Raw genomic sequence first — 23,566 nt, forward strand, 5'->3', positions numbered from 1 at the left:
ATGGAGACTCCCGGGACAGGCGAAGAGAGCACGGAACAGAACACGCCGCTCTCTGAAACCCAAGACAACTCCCGAGGAAATGAGGACACAGGAGACGTAAACAGCACGGGCCCATCTGTGGACTGTTCCTCGGACACGCCGAGCACAGATGTGCTGTGTGATTCGTGCATCGAGAGCCCCAGTAGAGCCCTGAAGTCCTGCCTAACCTGCCTGGTGTCGTACTGCGGAGCCCACCTCAGACCCCACCTGGAGAAAACCAAGTTCCAGAATCACCGCCTGGTGGAGCCCCTTCCCGATATAGAGTGTCGTACATGTGAAGTCCACCGGCTTCCCCTGGATCTCTTCTGTCTGCTGGATGAATGCTGCGTCTGCCAGGAGTGTGACGTCCAGGGGCACAAGGAGCACACCACTGCATCTGTAGGGGACGCTCGAAGACAGTTTGAGGTTGTAAACATACATATACTGTACACGCACACACACACACACACACACACACACACACACACACACACACACACACACGTGCCTGCACGTGTACACAATACTGTAACATGACCACACATGCATGTCACATACAGAAACACGCGCACACTGAGTATTAAAACAATACATGTAATTATAACGAAATGCTTTGTTCAATAATGATTTATTTGACTTTCAATCTATTTAAGGGTTGATGTCAAGTGCAAACAACACAAACACTCCTCTGGTGCACACACAAGCTTGTTTGACAACCTGATGTAATATCTCTTTCTGTGTGTGTTCAATTGTGTGTAGATGGAGCTGCTGGAGAAACAAGCTGAGGTTGTCAAGACCATCTCAACAGCTGAGAAAGCAATTGGCAAACTTCAGAGCAACAATGTAGCAATAGAGGTACTGCATAATATTAAACACTTGAGCCGTATATACTTTGTACAACTAATATTGTAGATCTGCTATTAAGAAATTGGACAATCTGTGCCTATAATAATGACATATATGCCTACCTAATACCTGCTGCTTTCATATTGTCCTAACTTCTTGCAGTGTTCCATATCGTCACTGTTGGGCAGAAACCTCGTATCTCCAAGTTTCAAATTTGTATGCTTTTTCACAAAGTAAAGCCCTGCTTCATCATACAAGACCGTCGCACAAACAGCAGATCTACAAGCACACAATGCCTCGCGGTGCGAGGCGTTGTGTGCTTGTAGATCTGCTGTTTTCACTTCACTAGTTTAGTTCATTTTTAAAATGATAAATACAAAACGAACGGTCTCGGACATACAAGGTTTCCACCCGACAACGACGACATATTTTGACACCACGGCACTCAGTCTTCTGTTGCAGGGATTCTGGCTGTGGTGGAGCAGCAGTTCGCCACGCTGCAGACAGCTGTGGAGGAGGCCAGGAGGGGGGTGGTGGAGGAGCTGGAGTGTGAGAGGAGACGGGCTCTCAGGCAGGCGGAGGGCATCCAGGCACATCTGGAGCAGAAGAGAGCCGAGCTGAAGAAAACCATGGCACGCATGGAGAAGCTGGCCAGGAACAAGACCGACGTCGACTTCCTGGAGGTAGAAAAGAAACACATTAAAGGGGTAGTTCACCCCAGTGTTGTTTTTGACAACAAATTTTGATTTAGTTTTAGTCATAGTCTTTTTAATAAAATGTAATTTAGTTTGAGTCATAATTCAGTCACCTGAAAAGTTTTAGTTTTAGTCTAATTTTAGTCAACTAAATGTCATAAGATTTTAGGCGACTAAATCTACAGTTGATTTAGTCAACTAAAATGTATTTTGGCAGGCTTTGATGGCATCGTAATGACTGATTTTACACTTGGTTGCGTGCTGAAAATAGTCGATCTACAAGCTCACAACGCGTCGCAGCGCGACGCGTTGTGAGCTTGTAGATCTGCTATTTTCAGCACGCAACACCTGAGAGCAACCAAACATATTAAAATGACTCTCTTCAGCACTAGTCCCTCCCTAACGTCTTTATTTTGTTGAAGAAATTGTCAATATATTTAGTCTTAGTTTTAGTCATCACCGCTTAGTTTTTATTTCGGTTTTATTTAGTTTTCGTCAGTGAAAAAAATGCAGTCGACAAACATTTTACGTCGTAGTTTTAGTCGACGAAATCAACACTGGTTCACCCCCAAAATGGCTTTTTTTCTATTGATTACTCATGCCATGGAGACTTGAGTTCAATAATATTTTTTGTTTTGTTTTGTTGCATTCCTAAGACAATATTTCGATTACAGTAAATTTGCCCCCATTGATTACGGATGGGGACCCGAATGCATTTGGCCCTAACCCTAACCCTCTTATATAATGTGTATGTATAATCTGATGTGTGAGGAAGAGTACACAACATTCTCTGGGTTTATTTGGGGTTTTAGCGTGTTGAATGTGTATACAGCGCGTAGACATGTCTGCGAAAATTCCTCCCGATTGCTTGGTGGAAAAAGTCAGTGGTGGATGACCACAAGTGCTGAGTGTAGTTTTTCCTTTAAGCCCTATTCTAACAGTTTAAAAAAGAGAAGATCTACAAGATCACAACGCATCACAATGTGAGTGATGTAGGGGTCAAGGTGTGATATGGCGATGCGTTGTCAGCTTCTGCATCTGCTATTTTCGATTTTTTTAATGTTTCAAAACAATTATCTTGCCTTTAGTATATGCCTTAAAGGGGAAAACACCCATTTTCAATATTGAACTATGTCATTAATATACCTAAAAAAGAACTGTGAGTTCTGTGTAGAACTGGAGGATTGATTTTGGGGTTTGTATTGCAAATCACACCGTGATGACATCACACCGGGGTACTTTGCAATACAAACGCCAAAATCAATCCTCCATTTCTAGGCAACACAGAATGGGGGGAACTTCTTTTTATTTCCACACAACTCCTCTAAGGTATATTAATTACATGGTTGGTTCAATATTAAAAATGGGTGATTCTCCCCTTTAAGAGGTATTACAAGAGGTAATACAAATGACAAGAGACAGAAAAACGTAGTTTTCATTGAAGTGAATAAAATGTACAAATGGATCCATACACGTCCATTTGGTTCCATTAGTAATTTGAGTTAAACTATATCACTGATGATTTTAGAGTGTAACTTAGAGATCTCATTCTTTCCTGTCCCAGACTGGAACACAGTGCAGTCAGTGGTTAATCACAAGATGTTTTCTATTACTGAATATTGCCTACAGGCTGTAAAGTGTATAACATCTAGAGAAATCATGATTCTCCCCCAAGTTACTGTATAATTGCATCTACTGTATGCTGTTGTTTTCACTGTTCTTGTAGAAGTACTCGCATTGGAGAAAAGGAATGGTGGATGTGTGTCTGCCCGGTTGGTACATCAGCCTCACGGACCACCAGGCCTCCTTCTGCAGTGTGGTGGCTGACGCCACACAGGAGCTGTGTGAACAGATCCGTTCCTGCTACAAGGAAAAACTCAAGAGCTGTAAAAATGGTGGGTTGTGCACTATTGTCAGAGCTCCATTTTTATGAGTCATGAGTAAATATAGGCCAGGCCTACCTTCTTTTTATAACGTTCTCTCCAAGAAAAAGTGTAAACCATTAAGAAAAATAGCAGATCTACAAGCTGATCAGCTATTTTCACTGTTTTGGAAATAGGCTTTAAGTGGCTAATTCATAACATATTTTTCTACGTTAGGGTCCCGGGGAGAAACGCCTTTTCCCTCATTCCAGTCTTAGAATCTGAGTTTTTATTTCACAACACATTCCCCCACTTCCATTGGGATTTATGGGGCGAATGAATGAGTGTGGCAACAGAGTATTTGGTTTGGAACAGACCCATCTTGTCTCTTTCTGTGACATATTCCTGCATCAGATCATGTGTCCTTATCCAAATCAGGTTCTCCTAAAGCCTCTTCTGTTATTTTATTATTATTATATATTTTTTGTAAATGTATCATTTGGGTCTTGAGCTGAAAAGTGTGGATTCCCCTGCACTAATTTACCGTAATCTTCCTGGTTCCTTATAACCTCACATCATGTTATGTTACATCTACACGGTCTGAAAGCCTGGTTTTCCTTTCGAATTGGTCTCTCTAGCCAGACAATTCATCCACAATCTCCGAATGCTACAGAGAATCTGTAATTCTGCCTCCTAAAAGTCACACACAGAAAGCCGGTATCGGTTTGGCATTTTCCTTCTGTGTCCGGTGGAGCAATGTTGTTGCACATTGAGTATGCTAGGAATAGGATCACCTGTCGTTAGAATAAAACATGGACATACAGTATACTAAACAAAGTATTCCATTAAGTACTTTGAGAAACTTGTTGGATTCTTGGGTTTTTGTTATTTTCGGACCAGACGGCTGTGTTTTCCGGTTTTGCTAAGGAGATACGGAGGTAGAGGAACATAGCGCTAGGGAGACCTCCTTTAATGCTATGCACCAGAGCTAGGGTAGGCCCTACCTGGTTTCCGAGGGGAATAGTTGTGGATTACAGAACCAGGCTTTCCAATAGATGCTGTTCTGTACATTTTCCAGCTGGGTCCTGCAATATATATTTTTTCCAAACTATATAAACAACAAAATAAGTGAATGTAGAATAAAGTGTTGGTTGCATGCATATTAATGTCTTTGATGTGTACGTTAGGTATTAAAACCATCATCAACGTTCCAATGCCAGAATCTCAGCCTTCATCCCTGCCACACCCTGAAACGCGGGAGGACCTTTTGAAATGTAAGGGAAAAGCAACAATATTCTTTGATAAAAATTGGTTAAACATGTTATAAAACCTACAAACGGACTTAACCACTTCCACATTGTGAGTTTATACCGTAGATCAGCTATTTTCACAGCTTTTTTGCAACACTGTCATTCGATCAAGTATAATATAGGGCAGTCATTCATGAGAGGAAAAAACAACAAAGAAACTACATAAAAAGATGAAACATATGGAGATTCCTTTTGCCTGACAGAAACAAAATGTTTTTCCACTGCAGACGCGAGCCGCTTGGCCTTTGACCCAGACACCGCCCATCACTTCCTGCGACTGACGGAGGACAACAGGAAGGTGACGAACACGAGCCCCTGGCAGCACAGCTACCCTGACAACCCTGCTCGCTTCCAGTACTGGCGCCAGGCCATGACCTCGGAGAGCCTCTACCTGGGGCGACGTTACGTAGAGGTGGAGCTGGCCGGGGAAGGGGCGCACGTGGGCGTCACCTACAAGAGCATCGACCGGAAGCTGGAGCAGAGCGGCAGCTGCATCACCGGGAACGACTTCTCCTGGTGCCTGGGGAGGAACAGGCGAGGTTTCTCCGCTTGGCACGCCGGCGTGGAGACACCGCTGGAGGTCACTGCGATCACAAGGGTCGGGTTATACGTTGACTTTGAAGCGGGCTCGGTCGCCTTCTACGATGTGACAGGGGCTATGATGACGCTGCTTCATAAATACAAGGCTCATTTCATGGAGCCCCTGTACGCCACCGTCTGGCTCTCAAAGAAGGACAACATGGTTTCTCTACAGAGTTAATGTTAATGAGCCCACTTTTTCCATAGCTGTATGTGCTTGTCGTACAACCATGATATGCCATGGTGGATTTGTAATGAAAAGTAGTGAAATTGTAAAATTACGAATAAATGTTTTACATCAAGTAACATTTTTTTTTAAATTCCAGTTAATGTTTAATTTTTTTTTATTGTTGATGAAGAAAAGGAAATTACTATTAATTCCAATCTATTGGTGCCTGTGTAAATTATCCATCAATCAACAATTTAAGCAGTTGTAGAGTAATTGAAAAAAGTTACAGTTTCACTCATCTGGTTAAAGTATAGTATAAGAAACAACTTTATTTGTCCCACAAGTACATCAAGCAATCATTTGTCATAAAATATATCATAAAATGATAGGTCATACTGTATACCACATGAAGTCATAACGTCATAAAGACATTAAGAAATGATTATTTCTTCAATAAAAAGGCAAGGTATTCCAGAGACCAGTGGCATCTGTGCACTGCAGCAAGGGTCAGGCATTGAAATCAGTTTCATTGTCATCATAAACTGGGTTTACAAAGTGCACGCCTGACTGTGTCATGGAGATGGATTGATTAACTTCAGTTGCGTAAAGAGTGGACTCAGGCGGCATCATCGTGGGCTTGTCGAACATTGGATTTTCAAAGCCACGGTCGAGGGGCCCGCCAAGATCCCCTACATCACTGTTATTTTTAAACCTGCTCAGCGATGGTAATGAGGCCATTGAGGGCATTGAGGGCATGCTAACTTTTGGCACTTGGACAACCCCCTTCCGAACCAGGACGACCATGACGCCAACGAGAGTCAATACAATTAGCACCCCAAACACAGCTCCAACCACCACCCCAGCAACAGATCCTGGCCTGTCGTCGCTGCTACTGCCAGAGGAGGCTTGGAATTCTGCCCCGGCAATGCCCAGGTGAGAGCCTTCAGATTGGGCATCCTTCAGAACATCACGAGCCAGAGCTTCCGCAATCGAACCTGCCTGCGGACCGCTCTCCCCGTCCAGAATCACAATCTGGATCTCAGCTGAGCCTCCGAAAGGGATGACACCCATAAGTCGTTGTGACTTGAAGATTTTGGACATGCCCAGCTGGATCGAGTTGTATGATGGCTTTACGAGAAATAAGTGCTGCAGCCGTTGTCTGTAAGCTTCCAGGTTGAATCCATCTGCATAATAGACGGTGACAATGGCACCACACACAGCATGGCAATGTCCCGCAGGCTGGAGAGGCTTCTTACAGGTCACAGTTGGACTCGTCACGCTGCTACAGATGCGGTCATGTTTCGCAGAATTCCCACAGTCACAGCCAGAAGGATCACTGCATCCTGGACTTCCCACACTGACAACCGATGGTCCCTGGAACTGCAGTCGGCCAGAGTTTGAACCGAGGTATCGGGAGAACTCATCGTTGCTGCTAAATGTCTTGCCCAGAACAGACACCGTTTTGACAGGGATGGTGGCAGAGTTGGACGTGGTATCCACCCTGAATGAGGATTTAGCTTTGAACACCACGTCATCGTACTGGCAGGGGACCGTCTCCTCATGGACAGCGAACAGGAAACGTCTCTTCTCCAAGTCATCCAGAGACGAGGCCGCCTGCCACAGAGTCGGGTTGAACCACTGAACATTTTCTGAGACTTTGAACTTGATTAAACCGGCAGGTCCACAGCCAGGTTCCTCCTGACTGCCCCCAACGTAAAATCCAGCCTTTGAGTTCAGGATGAATTCACCATCGAGTGGCAACCTCAGCGCTAGCACCGAGTGAATAGTCTCCACATAGATAGAGACTTTTGTCTGGGCTAAGAAGTGAACTCCATTCTTGGCGCACGGAACAAATCCTGTATCCCAGTTGGTACTGTTCTCGTAGTTTGTATCAGGGATCCACTGCTTGTACAAGGCATCGGTTGCCCCAAAGAGGCAGAGGAGAAGGAGCATGTCTGGCATTTTCAGCATCCTGAGTGTTTCTGGCTGACTGAAGGAAAGTTAATGTGACCTTTGTTTCTAAGCTTGTGACCATCACATGAGTGCACAGGATTCTCTAGTGAAAAGTTGATGAGGTCTGGAAAACACTTAGCTTTATAGCCAGGTCACCGGTAAAAGATTTACCTTTTCCATCAACATTGCACAGCAAGCAAGGTTTTCTAAGGCTGCTGTCTGTACGTTTCATGATTCAAAGATTATGAGCTTGCTTCAGGCATAAGCACAATACCAGTGGCAACTCAATAAGAGCACCTCCAACTACTGACGTGCTGAATAGTTATATTGTATTAACTTGATGTACCCTACAGATTTGTTATAACATTTTATTTATTCCAGATTGCAGCTTCAAGTGCTTACAGTAGATCCACCCTAGTTATGTAAAATAATAACTTTATTATTTCTGAGTTTATCTTCATAATTTTTTTTAATGAATTCTGCATTTACAAATAATGCTAACACAGACAGGCAGACGGACGGACGCATGCACGCACGCGCACGCACTTACATACGCACACGCACGCACGCACGGCGCACGCACGCACGCACGCACGCACGCACACGCAGACGGACAGGCGCATGCACGCACGCGCACGCACTTACATACGCACACGCACGCACGCACGCACGCACGCACGCACGCACGCACGCACGCACGCACGCACGCACGCACGCACGCACGCACGCACGCACGCACGCACGCACGCACGCACGCACGCACGCACGCACGCACGCACGCACACACACACACACACACACACACACACACACACACACACACACACACACACACACACACACACACACACACACACACACACACACACTAATGGGCCTGGGCCATACACATAGGCTTTTACATGCATCGCAGAAGTAAGTGGAGTTGCCCGGGGAGAAATAACATTTCTCTTTTGGATCTCAAGCCAAAAATGTTACACAACCACTGCTTCAGACCACGTGTTTATAAGAAGATAAAAGTAATACAACACTAAGAATAATGGCACACAAAAAACACCATTGAATGTCATTCAGTTTATTTATTTTTGCACTACAAAGCAAGTAAAATTCAAAGAGTTCACAGCCATTTCCACATACTGTAATTGCAATTAGTTATTAGTTACTTCTATACTTGATAACGTATGGTGCATTAAACTTTAAAGTACAAAACTCTGAGAATGAAATATTATTCCTGCACATTAATAAAATAAAATGTTGCCCTGAACTGAACTTAAAATGCAATGGCATAAAAATAAAGCATACAATTAGGCCTAAGTCATTGTACCAAGAAATACATGTAGACTAGATTCAAATTCCTTAAAATATATTTTAACACCTTTTTCCTATTTTGGCCATGGCATTATAAGAAAACTTCAACTACTTAAAAAAAAGAGAGAAAAACATGTTCTATCCAAATTGCTTTATCCATAGAATGCATCTGTAAGAATGACACATTGTCTTAATTGAAAACTAATTGAAGATTAAATTAGTCTAATCTGTGTGATTGACAGTAGAGATGATCAGAGGAGCAGAGTTTGTACCTCCAATGTTAGAACATGGATTCATGATTGGATGGAGTTTGTCAGTGAAGGTGCAGCCAGTGAAAGAGTAAAGATGAACTCTGGTCTCCACATCATAAAAGGAGACCAGACGTTCCTCATAATCCACAAAAACGCCCAACTTCTGGAGCTTCTCTCTTATAGAGAGGAGGACAGGAGGGTCAGTAAGAGCCCTGTACTCATTTCCATTCTTCAACTCCATAGACCAGTATCCCTTGTTGGGACTCTGTATCATTGATTTGTTGATGGACTCTCTGGCCACTCCTACACCCCAACTAGTCTTCCCTTTAACCTGAACCTCATAGTAAAACCTTCCTGAGGAGAAGCTTTGTTTTCCTAAGACACGTGTATACTCAGAGAATCTCTCTTTGTTGTTTGGGAGATTCTTCTTTACTTGGCCATAACTCACTTGTTTTCCATCCTCAGACAGGATGAGAATGGGATGTGCTGTATCAGGGTCCAGAGTCACATCCACTGCATATTGCTGGACCATTCTCAGCTCAGCATCACGCAGCTCCTTCTCCATCTCCTGACTGAGTGTCTTCAGAGCTGTCTTCACAGTCCCTACAAATGAAAACTGATGGACATTGACCTTGGTGGGTGGAGGGGTGTTGATGTCTGGGAAGTTCTGGAGGAAGTGGAGGTGGTCTTCAGTGTGTGAGAGCTGCTTCAGCTCAGAGCTCCTCTTCTTTAACTCAGTGATTTCTTGTTGTAGATCGTTGATGAAGCTTTCAGCCTGTTTCTCGGTTGTTTTCTGCTTCTCTTCAATCACACCAATGAGCTCAGCCTGGCTTCTCTGGATACAGCTGATCAGTGCAGTGAAGACCTGCACACTGTTTGCTATCTCTCTGTCTGCATCTTTCTTACTGAGTTCTACTGACTGCGTGACCTCCTGAATCTTTGCTTGTCTTTCCTGGATCATCTGCTTGACATCAGCCTCCGTCTTTCCCAGCTCAGCCTTCTTCCCTTCATATGCCTCTTTCAGAGATACAATTTGATGTAACTTGTGGTCTGACTTAATGCAGATCTGACAAACACACATGTTGTCAGTCTTACAGAACAGCTCCAGAGGTTTTTCATGTTTCTTACAAATAAAGTCTTCCAGGTTCTTTACAGGGTTGATTAGTTTGTGTCGTTTTAATGCTGTGACTCTCTGATGAGGCTCCAGGTGAGACTCACAGTAGGAGACTAGACACACCAGACAGGACTTCAAGGCTTTGAGCTTGGTCTCAGTACAGACGTCACAGGAGACTTTATCTGGTTCAGCAGGTTCTTGGTTTGTGCTGGGAGCTTTCTTCAGTTGCTTGGATTTCCTGAACTGATCGGCCATCTCAGAAATGAAAGTATTGACAAGGACCTCTGGTCTCTTACAGAAGATTGTTTGACACAGTGGACACTGACACACATCACTAGTGTCCCAGTAATGTGTGATGCAGGTTTTGCAGTAGTTGTGTCCACATGGAGTGCTGACTGGATCAGTGAACACATCCAGACAGATGGAACACAGGAACTGCTCTTCAGACAGGAGAATGCTGGCCATGTCTACACACAATGAAAATAAATAAAAGGATGAATAACTTCTCACAGCTAAATAGTAATGAATCTGATTGGGAATAGGGAAACAAAAGCTGTCAGACAGCTAAAAAGGCATGCACATCCTGAGCCATGTAGGCTGGGTGCTGGACTAAAGTTAGTTAACAATAAAAGAAAGAAAGAGTCCGCACACCAAATTTGATGTTCCCAATACTTTAGTAGTTACTCAGGTGACGTTTCGAGCCTGGTGGCTCTTCTTCAGACCTTCACAGACAAGTGATACCAACATTTTTATATGTGTGCAGAGATCACCCACACCTGTGACCCATCAGCCAATCAGTCCCATCAGTGTCATCAACCAATGACAATGACATAGTATATGTAAGTCTTAAATTGTACATCATACACATATTGCATACATAAAAACAATACAAAAATCCTGTTGACCCAAGATATGACATTACACATATACAAAAGGACTCAGGCCAAAGGCCATCATACTGCTACCTAAAGAGGCGCCTCTTGTCTATAGTAAAAGTAAATACCTCAAAGGACAAAAAACCTTTTCATACACAATCAAAACAAAAAAACAACAACACACATGAGAGATCACTTAATTTGGAAAAACAACCTGGGTTAACCCAACAAAGAGGTACTATAGTATACATAGGTGTATATATATGTTACAGTATGTTCAAGAAACCAGGAAAAGTTGTCATGGAGCACTCGTTTTGACGTTCACCACACACTAATCACCACCAGATGGCGACGTCAGCCAATGGATAAGAGAGTTACGTCACGCTTTGAACTCGCCGCAGACCGGAAGTGTAGGGAAGGGAGTTTGGGGGGGCAAATCTGCCCTTACCAACATGTTGCGCAAAGACATTGAGAGAGCCATTAAAGAACACTGGTACATCATTGATACAGACCCGTTTCTCAAAAAGTGCTTACCAAACCCTCCCCGGGTGGTACATAAGAGACCCCCTAATTTACGCAACATGTTGGTAAGGGCAGATTTGCCCCCCCAAACTCCCTCTCATTTCCTGAGTGAGATTCCATCAGGTAACTACCCCTGTGGCAGGTGCCAACAATGTAATTTTACACGCAAAACTAACTCGTTCAATCACCCACATACGGGCAGAAAGTATAACATTAGAGGTATCATCACTTGCTCTACACAGCTAATGTGATATACATGTTGAAATGCCCATGTGGCCTCTCATATATTGGGAAGACAACAAGACCTTTAAAAACACGCATAGCTGAACATCGCAGCACTATCCGCAATAATGTTATCACTAGCCCAGTGGCTACACATTTCAACAAAGTAGGACACACTGTATCCATGCTCAGGTACACAGGGATCGAGTTAGTACAGACTCCACGTAGAGGGGGAGATGTAAATAAGATGCTTTTAAAACGGGAACTGTTTTGGATTCATACTTTGCAAACATTAGCTCCAAAGGGTCTAAATGAGGACTATGATATCAGACCTTTCTTATGAGGACAGCTTGGGTCTCTGTGGGCGTCATACCTAGGGAAAAGAGATAGGGGGTGCAAAAAGACAGGGGTGCACTCCTGTTTTGGTACCTGTTTTGTGTATATATATACACCTATGTATACTATAGTACCTCTTTGTTGGGTTAACCCAGGTTGTTTTTCCAAATTAAGTGATCTCTCATGTGTGTTGTTGTTTTTTTGTTTTGATTGTGTATGAAAAGGTTTTTTGTCCTTTGAGGTATTTACTTTTACTATAGACAAGAGGCGCCTCTTTAGGTAGCAGTATGATGGCCTTTGGCCTGAGTCCTTTTGTATATGTGTAATGTCATATCTTGGGTCAACAGGATTTTTGTATTGTTTTTATGTATGCAATATGTGTATGATGTACAATTTAAGACTTACATATACTATGTCATTGTCATTGGTTGATGACACTGATGGGACTGATTGGCTGATGGGTCACAGGTGTGGGTGATCTCTGCACACATATAAAAATGTTGGTATCACTTGTCTGTGAAGGTCTGAAGAAGAGCCACCAGGCTCGAAACGTCACCTGAGTAACTACTAAAGTATTGGGAACATCAAATTTGGTGTGCGGACTCTTTCTTTCTTTTATTCTGATTGGGAATAGAGCATTAAATAAATAAAACAATAATGTTGATAATGATATACTACAGGCTACTGTACTTCCTGGAAACCCTACAAAACAAAACATTAGACTGGGGAATTTCTAGATACAGACAGTTACAACTTGATTCTCAGTTAATGAATATTAAGCCCTTATCTGCTGTACTCACCTTTTCACTGTGTTCCTAAAAGCTGTGTTGGATGAATGTTTTGTAGCCTAGAGCTTGTTGTGTGCGCTGCCTCAGTTTCACAGTTTTACTTTCATTTCACTAGATTTGCGTCACTGAGAAACTCCTCCTTGTACTGGAGTTGTTAACCCTTCACATCCTCCACTAGTCTCTGTCTACTGTCTCTTTCCATCCCTCTCCTCATCCTCTTTATCTCTAGAGGGTAGGCCTATGCGCGTGAGATCATCATCATACCCAGAAGTTATGCGGAAACGCCTACTAAGTGCCAAAAAACTACTTTCTGCCATTGACAGCCCATACATCCAAAAAGAAAAGTCTTATCTGATTGCATTAAATAATGTTAAATTACGTTATAATCACTTTGCCACTCACTTTGCCACTCGATTTTCCATTCACTTTATGCATGCGCATTCTGGCATTCATATGTTAGCCCATATTAGGAACCCTAAACCTTAAAAAACAGGATAATATTTCAAGTCATGTAATTATGCTATTGTATCTAGTGAATGTAAATTCATTTTGCTGTTGTTGAGACTCGGTTCCACAGATAAATATTTTGAAAATAGCAAATCGACAAGCTTGTAGAGTAGATTGTCCATTTTGAAATGCTTTGCCTTCCTCTGATATTATTTGACAATTTGCCCTCACATTTGCTGGTTGGAAGGAACTGGACATTGTGGACTTTGCCTCATTTATAGCCTGTAGTGTAGACGTATCCTCCTACATTGGAAAGGCCCAAACCCACCCTCCACCACCTCCTGGCTCAAATTTCATTCATCTAAGAAGGTACTCCAGAGGCTAAATGTCCAATTTTTATGACAGATGGCAACCAATAATCACGTTCATAAACATCCTCTCCCTTGACCCAGACTGATCCTAAAGAAAGGAAATGCTCCTTCTCTGAGCCTGAGGTGAGCACCTCAGATACTCTGATGCTAATCTTTCCCCATTGTATCTTGGTTATTTATTAATTTACTCTACTGTTTTTTTTCCTGCATTGTTTTCCTTTTCTTAGTTGTTGTGAATGTTTTTTTTGTCATTCAGTCCTGTCTGTGCTTTGTCTTGTCCTATAAAAGTGAAAAAGATTCATGGTGATATGTCAACTAGCATAACCATTTATTCTACAAAGTGGCCAATGTTTCACCAGTTTTTATAGTAGTCTATAGGCATATAGGTTTTTGACCTACCCAATGGTACTTTTCTTTTCGTATTTTTTTTTAGGTATTAAAAATGTCCTAAAAGTCCTCAAATTGCTTGACCCCCCCAAGGTTGTGAATTATCCCATGATGATCATGGCCATTTAATCTCAAATTTAGCTTCTGAATGATTGAACATAGCCATGCAGTGAGGGGTTGGGCGACAGGCCAGATAGCCTATAGGCACCAAAACCTGGCTTAAATTGGCTGTTTATCTCAGAATAAAAAATAAATAATAAATTTATTCTTAGGAAAATAGTGGGGAATAATGTCAAGTAGGCTATGGTGATGATGACGCATCATTATCAGACCTATTCATTTTAATCTTAAATTTAAATCCCCAGAATGACTGGCTATCACAGGTTTTGTGGCAATTTGTAGAAATATTGGAACTTAAAACGTAACTCTAAAATTGTTAGACCTATGTAGTTGTAGGCCTATTTGACCTCAAATAATAAAATATAAAATAAAATGTAAAATAAATGATTAATAATAATTAAAACCAAAGATTAGATTGTGACAGTGTTCTCAGGGGTCCACTGAACTGGTTACCGCCTGCCCACTAATTCGTTGATATTGATCGCACCTGTTTGCGCCATGGCTCCAGGGTTTTGTCAACTTTACTTGTGTGGGAACCGTATCACAGTCGAGACTCGAGAGGCATTTTTAACAGTTTGCAGGCTGTTTTTCTTTTCAACCAGCATCGTCGTAAATAATCTCTTAAATAGGCCTACACTGGTCTCGACGTCAAACCCATTTCTGTCTTTAGGCCAAGGCCTACACATTGGACGCTTTAATCCCTACAATTTGACGTCGGTTGTACGAATGGATTTAAAAAGTAAAGCTCGACAGGTGCTGCAGACTTGCACCCTACTCTTCTATAGGTAAAACCTATGTGTATTGTTTTTAATGTGACGCCAGCCTGCTCTATTATGTTAAAAGGATAACACAAAGTCATGAGGGATTGTTTGCATTGTGGTCCTGACTCTGTCCTGTGTATTCAATTCATCAGACATCTTGACATTAAATAAGAAATTATCATAAGAAATCATAAGAAAACAAGTGGGGATGGGAGTCATTCCAGGTGTCTATGAAGCCAGAAATGCTTCCCCATCTCTTTTTGATTGATTGAATATTTACTTTATTAAGTTTACAATAATAACACAAATTACATTTCTACAACCTACAAAAGAATGCTAAAATTATTAAACCCAAGAAGCACTGTGGCTTGTTTCCATTGGAGTCCTGTGTGTTCAATTCACCTGCTGCATAGACACATAGACCTAGCCATAAATTATAACTCATGTAGAGAACTTTTATTGTGAAAACGTCTTCAAAATAAAAGCTTTCTGCAGGAGTTATAATTTATTTCTAACATAGAACCTACATTTAGTAAACAACTTATGTTCATATATTATATAACTGTTACCCATAAATAATTCAACTTTGGACAAAACATGCATCGTGGCCATTTCGTACTTTACTGTTTAAAATCTTTATTTTGGCCACCTTTGTTTTGTTCTTCAGAAAGACCCCAGAGGAGGAGAACGACGACAAGGTAGTTGAAGAGGTCCACTCATCCAACATTGAAAATGCAACTCATTTGCCCCACCTATCCAACATTGAAAATGCAGCGCATATGGCCCACCCATCCAACATCGAAACTGCAGCGCATATGGCCCACCCATCCAACATTGAAACTGCAGCGCATGTGGCCCATCCATCCAACATCGAAACTGCAGCTCACACGGCCCACTCATCCAACATAGCTGAAGCTCACGTGGCCCACTTGTCCAACATAATTGCAGCTCATATGGCCCACCCATCCAACGTTGAACCTGCATGTCACAACAACTTGGCCCACCCGTCCAACATTGAACTTGCATGTCACAACTTGGCCCACCCGTCCAACTTTGAAACCGAGGCTGAAATGCACAACATTCAGCACTTGGAGGTCCCCAAGTCGACCAGTCCAGTCCAAAGTCACGTGGTGGAGCGAGCGCACACCGGCGGCGGCTGGCTGCTGTCCGGCATCATCTGCGTCAACACTCTGATCCTGGGCTGTGCCCTGGTCACCGGCAGCGCCTTCAACAGCGTGGCCATCACCGCTGTCCACCGGCAGATCTTCCTCATCGTCCTCCTCCTGCTGACCATCCTCTGGATGCTGTTCTACACGATCTTCACCTTCCCGAAGAATGAGGCCACGCACGACGACCCCCATGCAGGTCCTGTGTGGCTCAGAGGTGATGGGCTCTTTTTATTATGGCTGTTTCTTTTTTATATTACATTTTTTGTAACCCATTTTTCACCCGGTGTCAATTATCGAATGTAATCCTGGGCGCTACACTCCCTCTGCCAACCTGGGTAGAGCAACGGACCTGACCTTAGCTTCCTTCTATGCATGAGGAGTCCAAGCCACTTCTTTTCACCTGTCCGGTTGGACATAGTGCGTGGAAGGAACACGTTACTCCAACCAGTTCCTTTTCCCTCCATCGGGAACCCCGACTGGCCAGGGGGAGGCAGCTGTATAGAGCTGGATTACTACCAGGATTACTGCATGTTTTTTGTGAGGGTACCTACCCTAGGGGACACAGGGAGAACATGCAAACTCCACACAGAAAGGCCCTTTCGCCAACCCCACCTACGGTATGGTGGGGTTTTGGCTATTTTTTTTACTACAAGAACTAAGCAAACCTTGTCTGTCACGATTGTCATTTTACTTTTTCATTTCAAATTGCGATTAACGGTTTTGTTTTTCTGAGCTTGTAGATCGGGAGGTACGCCACAAGAAAATGATCAAGTTCACTGTAAAATTACAGGTTATGGAAGGTTCTGGGTTACCCATAGTAGTTGAAAAAAAGAGCCATCAGGTACAGTTGTAGTTTGGCTTTTCAAATACAGTTTATTTTAACTGAGTAAAATGAACACTTGCAATGCACAGTGTTTACCACTTAAACCTATACTTTGTCTTGGGCTTTTTACACTCTACACCAAATCTCTTAACCAAAAATAGCTGACCTACAAGCTTGTAGATAAAGCTATTTTCGTGGAATTTCCGCTGAATGTTTGCCAATTAAGACTAGCCAGGAAGCCAGGAATAATGTTTGTTTACCTCTGTTTTGCAGTTGGACTCGTACTTTTTGGCCTTCTCAGTTTGATGATGGACATCTTTAAGATCGCCAACAGCGTGGGCTACCTCCATTGTGATTCTGCTGTGACGGTTGCCTTCCCAGTAATACAAGTTGTATTCTTATTTGTTCAGGTTGGTGCAACTGATAAAATTACATTCTGTGTAACAACACGCTGTGTAAGAACATAACTATTGACTGCAGGATGTTTGGCTCAATTTGGGAAACAAACAAACTTGTTTGCCTTTCAGACATACTTCCTATGGGTTCATGCGAAGGACTGTGTACAGCTGCATTCAAATTTCACCCGGTAACCTCAGCTTTTGAAAGCATTTCTTCTCCACCTTTAAGGCACACTTCACCTTTTTCAACCTTATTTTCATTTGGGCTTTATAAAACTATAAGCCACTATAAAACTAACATTGTCTACTCACTGTATGAGGTGGGAAGCAGATGGCTTGGGAATTTATTTGCTGATTACATCAGCAGGGGCTTTAATAACTTAAACCCCACTTGATTGACCTGGGTCTCCGAGGGGTCTGTACTTTGCACCCTTCTTTTTTCCCCTCTACACCAAATCTCGCCAAAAGACACCTCACAATAGGGGTGGGCGATATGGAAAAATACAATATCACGATATTTTTCCAAGCTGTATCACGATACACAATCTTATCACGATCACAGGTCTAAATTGACCCTTAAAGTATGTAACTCTTGACAGTATACAAAGGAAACCATTCATTTGTATACTGTCAGAGTCTTCTGTTCGAATCTGCATTCGAATGAAGGCAGGAAGAGACTGGTTTACGGGGCTAAAGAGGGAGACCTTGCCATGAATCCTGCAATGGATCTGCTGTATTAACAATTCAACAGGATTTTGTAATAAGGCTCTCCCTCATTGTATCACGATATATACGATATCTCTGAAAAGGCATATCGTGGAGACATTGTATCGTCTCCACAATATTTATCACCATATCGCCCACCCCTACCTTACAACACGTTGAAGCGTTATGAGCTTGAGGAAAATGAGACGCTTCCAGAATAGGACACTAGGGTTCATGTGGCTGAATTAGTTTTCAGACAGGAAGAAATGCATTTTTTGCCATGTTTAAAATGTTCCTATTAAACATAGCTGTGGACTCATGTTCCCCCCCTCTTGTAAGGTGTGGTCTCACTCTGACTATCTCCACTAACTTGGTGCTGTGGATGGCTGCAGTTACTGAAGAATTGATTCATCAGACTGAAATTCCTTTACAAGGAAATGACACAGACGCCTATGATAGAGGTAGGGAAACGTGATTCATTTGTAGCAAAGTGGCATAGTTTCTTGACTGGTAGCACTGATAAAGAAAATGACAACCAGCTAAATCATCTTTTCCCCTCCTGTTTTCCCCAGCCAGTTATGGAGATTACAAGTGCACTTGTAGTCATTCTGCATGTAAGGTCTTCAAAGCGGCCTACTACTACCTGTATCCCTTCAACATTGAGTACAGTCTCTTTGCCTCGGCTATGGCCTATGTCATGTGGAAGAACGTTGGCCGCTATGTGGATGACCACCACGTCACCCACAAAGTCAAGTTCCATGTCAAGAACATCTACCTTGTGGGACCTGTAACAGGAATTCTCCTTGTAGTGGCAGGTCTGGCAGCCTTCATAGTGTACGAGGTCTACGTATTGAAAGACGACGTGGAGTGGATTAATCATGCGCTGTCGATTTACTTCACAATGAATATAGTGATCGTAAGCCTGATGTCCGTCTCGATGGTGCTCGGCTGCACCATCTACAGGATCGACCACAGGGAACACATAGCGGAGAAGAACCCGTCACGCACCCTGGATGTGGGGCTGCTGATCGGAGCGTCTCTCGGACAGTTCATTATCAGTTACTTCACTATCGTGGCTGTGGTGGCAACCGGAGCTGAAGGCTACCTGAACGGCCTCAACCTGGGCTGTGCTCTGCTGACCGTGATCGAGCTCGGCCTGCAGAACTACTTCATCATAGAGGGCCTTCACCGGGAGCCGTTCTACGTGATACAGGAGGCAGCGCTGCACACGAATGCTCAAGCTTGCCAATGCAACGGAGAGATGAGCGTTGATCCAGAGGACGAAGAGAGCCCGGCTCAGACTCGGCATGAGCTCAGTTGGAAGAGACGGGTGCTGAAGGAAGTCTGTACCTTTTTACTGCTTGGTAACATAATTGTAAGTTCCATTGTATTAAGGTTTAATGAAACCCAGATAAGATAAGTTAACTGTTATCGAGTGGACAAGGTTTAATGATTAAAGCTGGACCGCTCGATAACAGTTCACTTACCTAATTTGTTGCAAAGTGAGTCTTTGTGCCTTTGGTCTGTTAATATCTTGATCATGTCTCCTTTCTCTTTTCTCTTTGTACTAACAGCTCTGGATCATGCCTGCATTTGGTGCGCGTCCTCAGTTTGACCACTACCTCGAGTCAAAATTCTACAAGTTCACCATGTGGGCTGCTATTGTGAATATTGGACTGCCTTTTGGAATCTTCTACCGCATGCACTCAATTTCAAGTCTCTTTGAAGTGTATATGGGTGTTTAAATCATCCTCATTTTATAAGCCTTTATTTAAAAAATAATATTTAAAACTATTTTAATATAATTTGTTATTTTCTTTTATTCAACTATAGCAATTTGTTTTAACTTAAGTTTGCAACTTTATTTTAAAATGTTTTTAACTCTTTGACAGCAATAGCCATTTGTTTTCTTTTAACTTTCTTTGACAACTATAGTAATTTATGTCTTACGGGGAAAAAATAAACTTTATTTGTAGGGGAAATTCACTAAAACACTTCCGGTGACATTGTCACTCTTAATTCAATATTTAGAAATCTAGAGGTGTATATTAATTTGAAGTGCACTGCCGCCTATTCAAGACCATTTCACTTAAAACTCCACGTTCATCTGATTTTAATAACATCCATGAATCTCTTGACCAGTATAGGCCTAATGAATGGGGAGACCTTGATATTTTTCACTATTTGATTTTCACTGACTAAAGTCCTATTTATTTTTTTACAAATTCAAGTACAGTACTAAACATGAAATGTTAGTACTTACTATTGTTAGACATTTCACGACAATTCATTAGAATGACTGGGATGGGAAGCCACTTATCAAATTAATATACATGTCTAAATAATATTGAATCAAGCAACTTGACCAAGCTGTTTGGGATGCACACAAATCAAATTAATGTCTAAATATTGAATCAACTTCAACTATAGCCATTTGTTTGAAATGACAGTAATAAATGCATATATGTTTTAAGTCATCTTGTCATTAATTTGATTAGTTGTCAGTCTGTACAGTGTTTGGTGTATTCCCAAATATTGCATACATAATTATATTTATAAATATTTATTTTCATAATAACTAACATCAGTCCTACAGTCTCAATAGGAATTGGGTGATTTTAAACCTTGTATCTGCTGCTGCCCATTATCATATTGTCCTTGCATAAGCAGGGAAATTAGAATAAAAAGAAAGTAGTGAATTCATGTCAAGCATATAAGTAGCCAACTGTAAGGATTATGGAGGTTATAGTTCTCCCAGAGCATTTTTCTTCTCCTTTTAATACAAAATACTGGGAGTATTAGTAAAATACTGTTTTGTTATATTGGGTGAGCTAGGCCGTTATGGGGTTAAGACATACCAAAAGTCTTAATGAATAAATATTAGTATCTTAACTGTAGTTGCAGGCTGAAGTTTTAATTACATAACTGAATCAGACATTCTGCAGTATGACAAGGTGATTGTATGAGCTTTGTTGATGTGTTTCCAGTCTACTATGGTTGAACTGTAGTGCCCTCTACTGTTCTTGGAGGAAACTAACAGTTTTCAAAGAATCATTGTCCTGTCTTGCCTACTGGAGTATACATTTCATACAAGGGGAATTCAACCAAAGCCAAAAGCAACCAAGGAGGGAATAGGAAATGTAATACTTTAACAATCCAAATGGCAATTTGACTCTTTAAAAGCACTGTGGTAAAAATAAATGAATGCTTTGGAATATATTATATTTTCATGACAAGATAAATTACAACTTTCAACATCAATAACATTATATACAGCATACTCAGAAGTACAATTTAAGACAAAACAGTCATTTACTGTACACATTAAAGTAAATATAGTCTGTATAGTTCTCATTTCTCAGGCCTGCAGAGTTACACTGTTCGAAAGAAAATACAACAATAGATAACATGAGTTGAAGTTCACTTTAAGCATGGCAAATACGTAAGAGGTAAGACAACATGTATCAAACAGCAGTCGTGTCATGCTTCCATTAGAAAGCACTCAAAGTCCAATGAGAATTTCACAGCCATTTCTACACTGGCTGGAGAATAGGCTAAACTGTTGGAAAACAAACACCTCATCTCAGTGCTTTGACATTCTGTGGTCTTGAGGTCTTCAGGAACTGCATAAACACCATTGTTCGTGTTTACCGAATATTCCAACAGGGCCTCATCAAATTCGGGGAAATCTCGCTTTTTCGCACATCATTTCGACAACGGAGGTTGGAGGTTAGGGTTAGGGTTGGTTGTCGGAAAGATGACTTGTAGAAATAGCGACACGCTCCCATCAAATTCCTGTCTTCTGCAGTCTGAGAGGTGTCTCCACCCCGGCCATCCGTTGTACCTATGTCGGCTGTGCATGGAACTAGCATTATGATGGATGGTCTTCATGAGGCAAGTTGAACACTGTGGTGTTTACTGTGGAACCAGCAGATATGAATAAAATAAAAGTTGCCCGGAGCTGAACCAGTGTAGTTTTCAGTCTGTCTACATCCTCTGGATCTCGAACAAGCGCACGTCAGTGTCATACCAGATGGGAGGGTCCACGTTCCTATAAAAACATAGAAACAGATCTCAAGGATCAGGAGAATCGGTAGTGATGTATTCACTTATTCTAGTACAGGTATAAACAGCCTACTGTACAAGCAAGAAATAATACATTTAAAAAAAGTAATAATACTGGATGTAGTGAAGATACAATAATTATCCTATATATGAACTATATAAATGACAGAATGGCAGCTAAAGCTACCTCTTAAGATATGGGTGGGCTGTGTCCAAAATCAAAGCTACCTCTTAAGATATGGGTGGGCTGTGTCCAAAATCAGAAACTCAATATATGAGGGATCCAGATGTAGTGGACTAGTGAACTCATTAGCATATTTTGGACACTACTCTGGTCGCCATCTAATTGCGTCTTCGATGTTGCAGTTAAAACGCCAGCGAGTGCTGGCTTTTGGAGCAATAAATATATTGCATATAGTACACTATATTGGGGAATAGGGCGGATTTCGGACACAGCCATGATGATATCTTAAGCAGCAGTGGGAAATACTGTGCATTAATGTATTTGCAGGTGCACTGCTCAACTCACCGCAGGTAGACGACACCCCACATGTAGGTCCGGAACCACATGGCAGTGCCCGCGTTGGCCTGATACTTTCTGATGAGGATTGGGTGAGGAACTGGTAGGAGACCCACGAGTGTGCCATGCTGGAGAAACTTAAGAATCTCCGATTCATCTGTCAAACCCCTGGAAGAAAATGTAATTCACTGTTTGACGAGGTTGTCTGAATCACTGGTTCTCAAAGTCAAGTGGTGGTTCTCTGGGGAACCCCAGGAATCAAACGAACGTTAGAGGTCGGTAACTCAGAGAGTGTAAAAAATGTGTACACTCTCAAATGTACAATGTACTGAGATTGAAAAGATGAGTGTTAAAATGTTTTCTTTTACAGCTTTATATCATTCAAGCGATTTTAATTTCAGTGGATGGGGGCATGTGCCATGTGTACAGGTGGCTGAATATGTATTTTTAGACAATAAACCGGCGATTTCTTTATTACTATTTCTAAGTCATATCTGCCCATGAAAGATTGCGGTGCATCTTGGGAATGGGCTTATTGTGTCTAAAAAGACCTATTTAGCCACTTGTAAGCATGTCCCCAATCACTGAAATCTAAATTGTTAAAATCGCTAAAACGATAGAAAGCAGTAAATGAAAACATTTTAACACTCATCTTTTCTTTTCTCTAATTACAATCTAAAACATGAACCCTTGTTGTAAAAAAAAAACAAAGTTGTCCTTTAAATTAACTGAGATAGATAGGTGTCCCAGAGATACAAATCATATCAAATGGGATTACGCTGCCTAATGCATATGAAACTTGGGGTCCTTCAAACGAAAAAGGTTGAGAATAACTGATTCAGTCAGTGTAGTAATAATACTATATGTCCAAGGCAGGTCTTCCCTGAGTTCCCTCTGTTGACCAACAACAAACAAACCCATTTCCTTACTTGTCGATGCAGATCTTCTCCAC

General features: G+C 41.9%; 5 protein-coding genes across 7 annotated transcripts in view; 2 read left to right on the plus strand and 3 right to left on the minus strand.

Moving 5' to 3' along the window:
* On the plus strand, positions 1-5,515 carry LOC308282962 (tripartite motif-containing protein 16-like protein; the record flags this gene model as incomplete). Its single annotated transcript, XM_080723350.1, has 6 exons — positions 1-447; positions 778-873; positions 1,299-1,547; positions 3,286-3,454; positions 4,609-4,695; positions 4,959-5,515. The coding sequence occupies 6 exons, from the start codon at positions 1-3 to the stop codon at positions 5,489-5,491; spliced, it is 1,581 nt and encodes a 526-aa protein (XP_080579476.1). The 3' UTR covers positions 5,492-5,515.
* Positions 5,516-5,986: 471 nt separating this feature from the next.
* On the minus strand, positions 5,987-7,450 carry amn (amnion associated transmembrane protein; the record flags this gene model as incomplete). Its single annotated transcript, XM_080724960.1, has 1 exon — positions 5,987-7,450. The coding sequence occupies one exon, from the start codon at positions 7,448-7,450 to the stop codon at positions 5,987-5,989; it is 1,464 nt and encodes a 487-aa protein (XP_080581086.1).
* Positions 7,451-8,962: 1,512 nt separating this feature from the next.
* Positions 8,963-12,898, minus strand: LOC308284363 (zinc finger protein RFP-like; the record flags this gene model as incomplete). The annotated part of the gene is made up of 2 exons (XM_080724959.1): positions 12,861-12,898; positions 8,963-10,572 (listed from the first exon to the last, which is right to left on the minus strand). Exon 2 carries the CDS (start codon positions 10,568-10,570, stop codon positions 8,963-8,965), a length of 1,608 nt encoding a protein of 535 aa, XP_080581085.1. The 5' UTR covers positions 10,571-10,572; positions 12,861-12,898.
* Positions 11,909-19,774, plus strand: LOC308282963 (proton channel OTOP2-like; the record flags this gene model as incomplete). Its single annotated transcript, XM_080723351.1, has 9 exons — positions 11,909-11,916; positions 13,078-13,080; positions 13,748-13,789; positions 15,602-16,317; positions 17,200-17,336; positions 17,454-17,512; positions 18,369-18,490; positions 18,602-19,404; positions 19,604-19,774. 9 exons carry the CDS (start codon positions 11,909-11,911, stop codon positions 19,772-19,774), a joined length of 2,061 nt encoding a protein of 686 aa, XP_080579477.1.
* Positions 19,775-22,016: 2,242 nt separating this feature from the next.
* Positions 22,017-23,566, minus strand: part of hid1a (HID1 domain containing a) — a gene marked incomplete at both ends in the record, with an annotated part of 16,568 nt that continues 15,018 nt past the window's right edge. For all 3 annotated transcript variants that reach the window (XM_080724958.1, XM_080724956.1, XM_080724957.1), the window contains 3 exons: positions 22,017-22,080; positions 22,624-22,782; positions 23,544-23,566. The exon at positions 23,544-23,566 is cut by the window's right edge and continues 69 nt beyond it. In XM_080724958.1, the coding sequence (XP_080581084.1) occupies positions 22,017-22,080; positions 22,624-22,782; positions 23,544-23,566 (246 nt within the window). The remainder of the gene's footprint in view (positions 22,081-22,623; positions 22,783-23,543) is intronic.

This window comes from Nannobrachium achirus (genome assembly GCF_963921795.1).
Source record: "Nannobrachium achirus genome assembly, chromosome: 4".
In the NCBI taxonomy this organism is placed as follows: Eukaryota; Metazoa; Chordata; class Actinopteri; order Myctophiformes; family Myctophidae; genus Nannobrachium; species Nannobrachium achirus.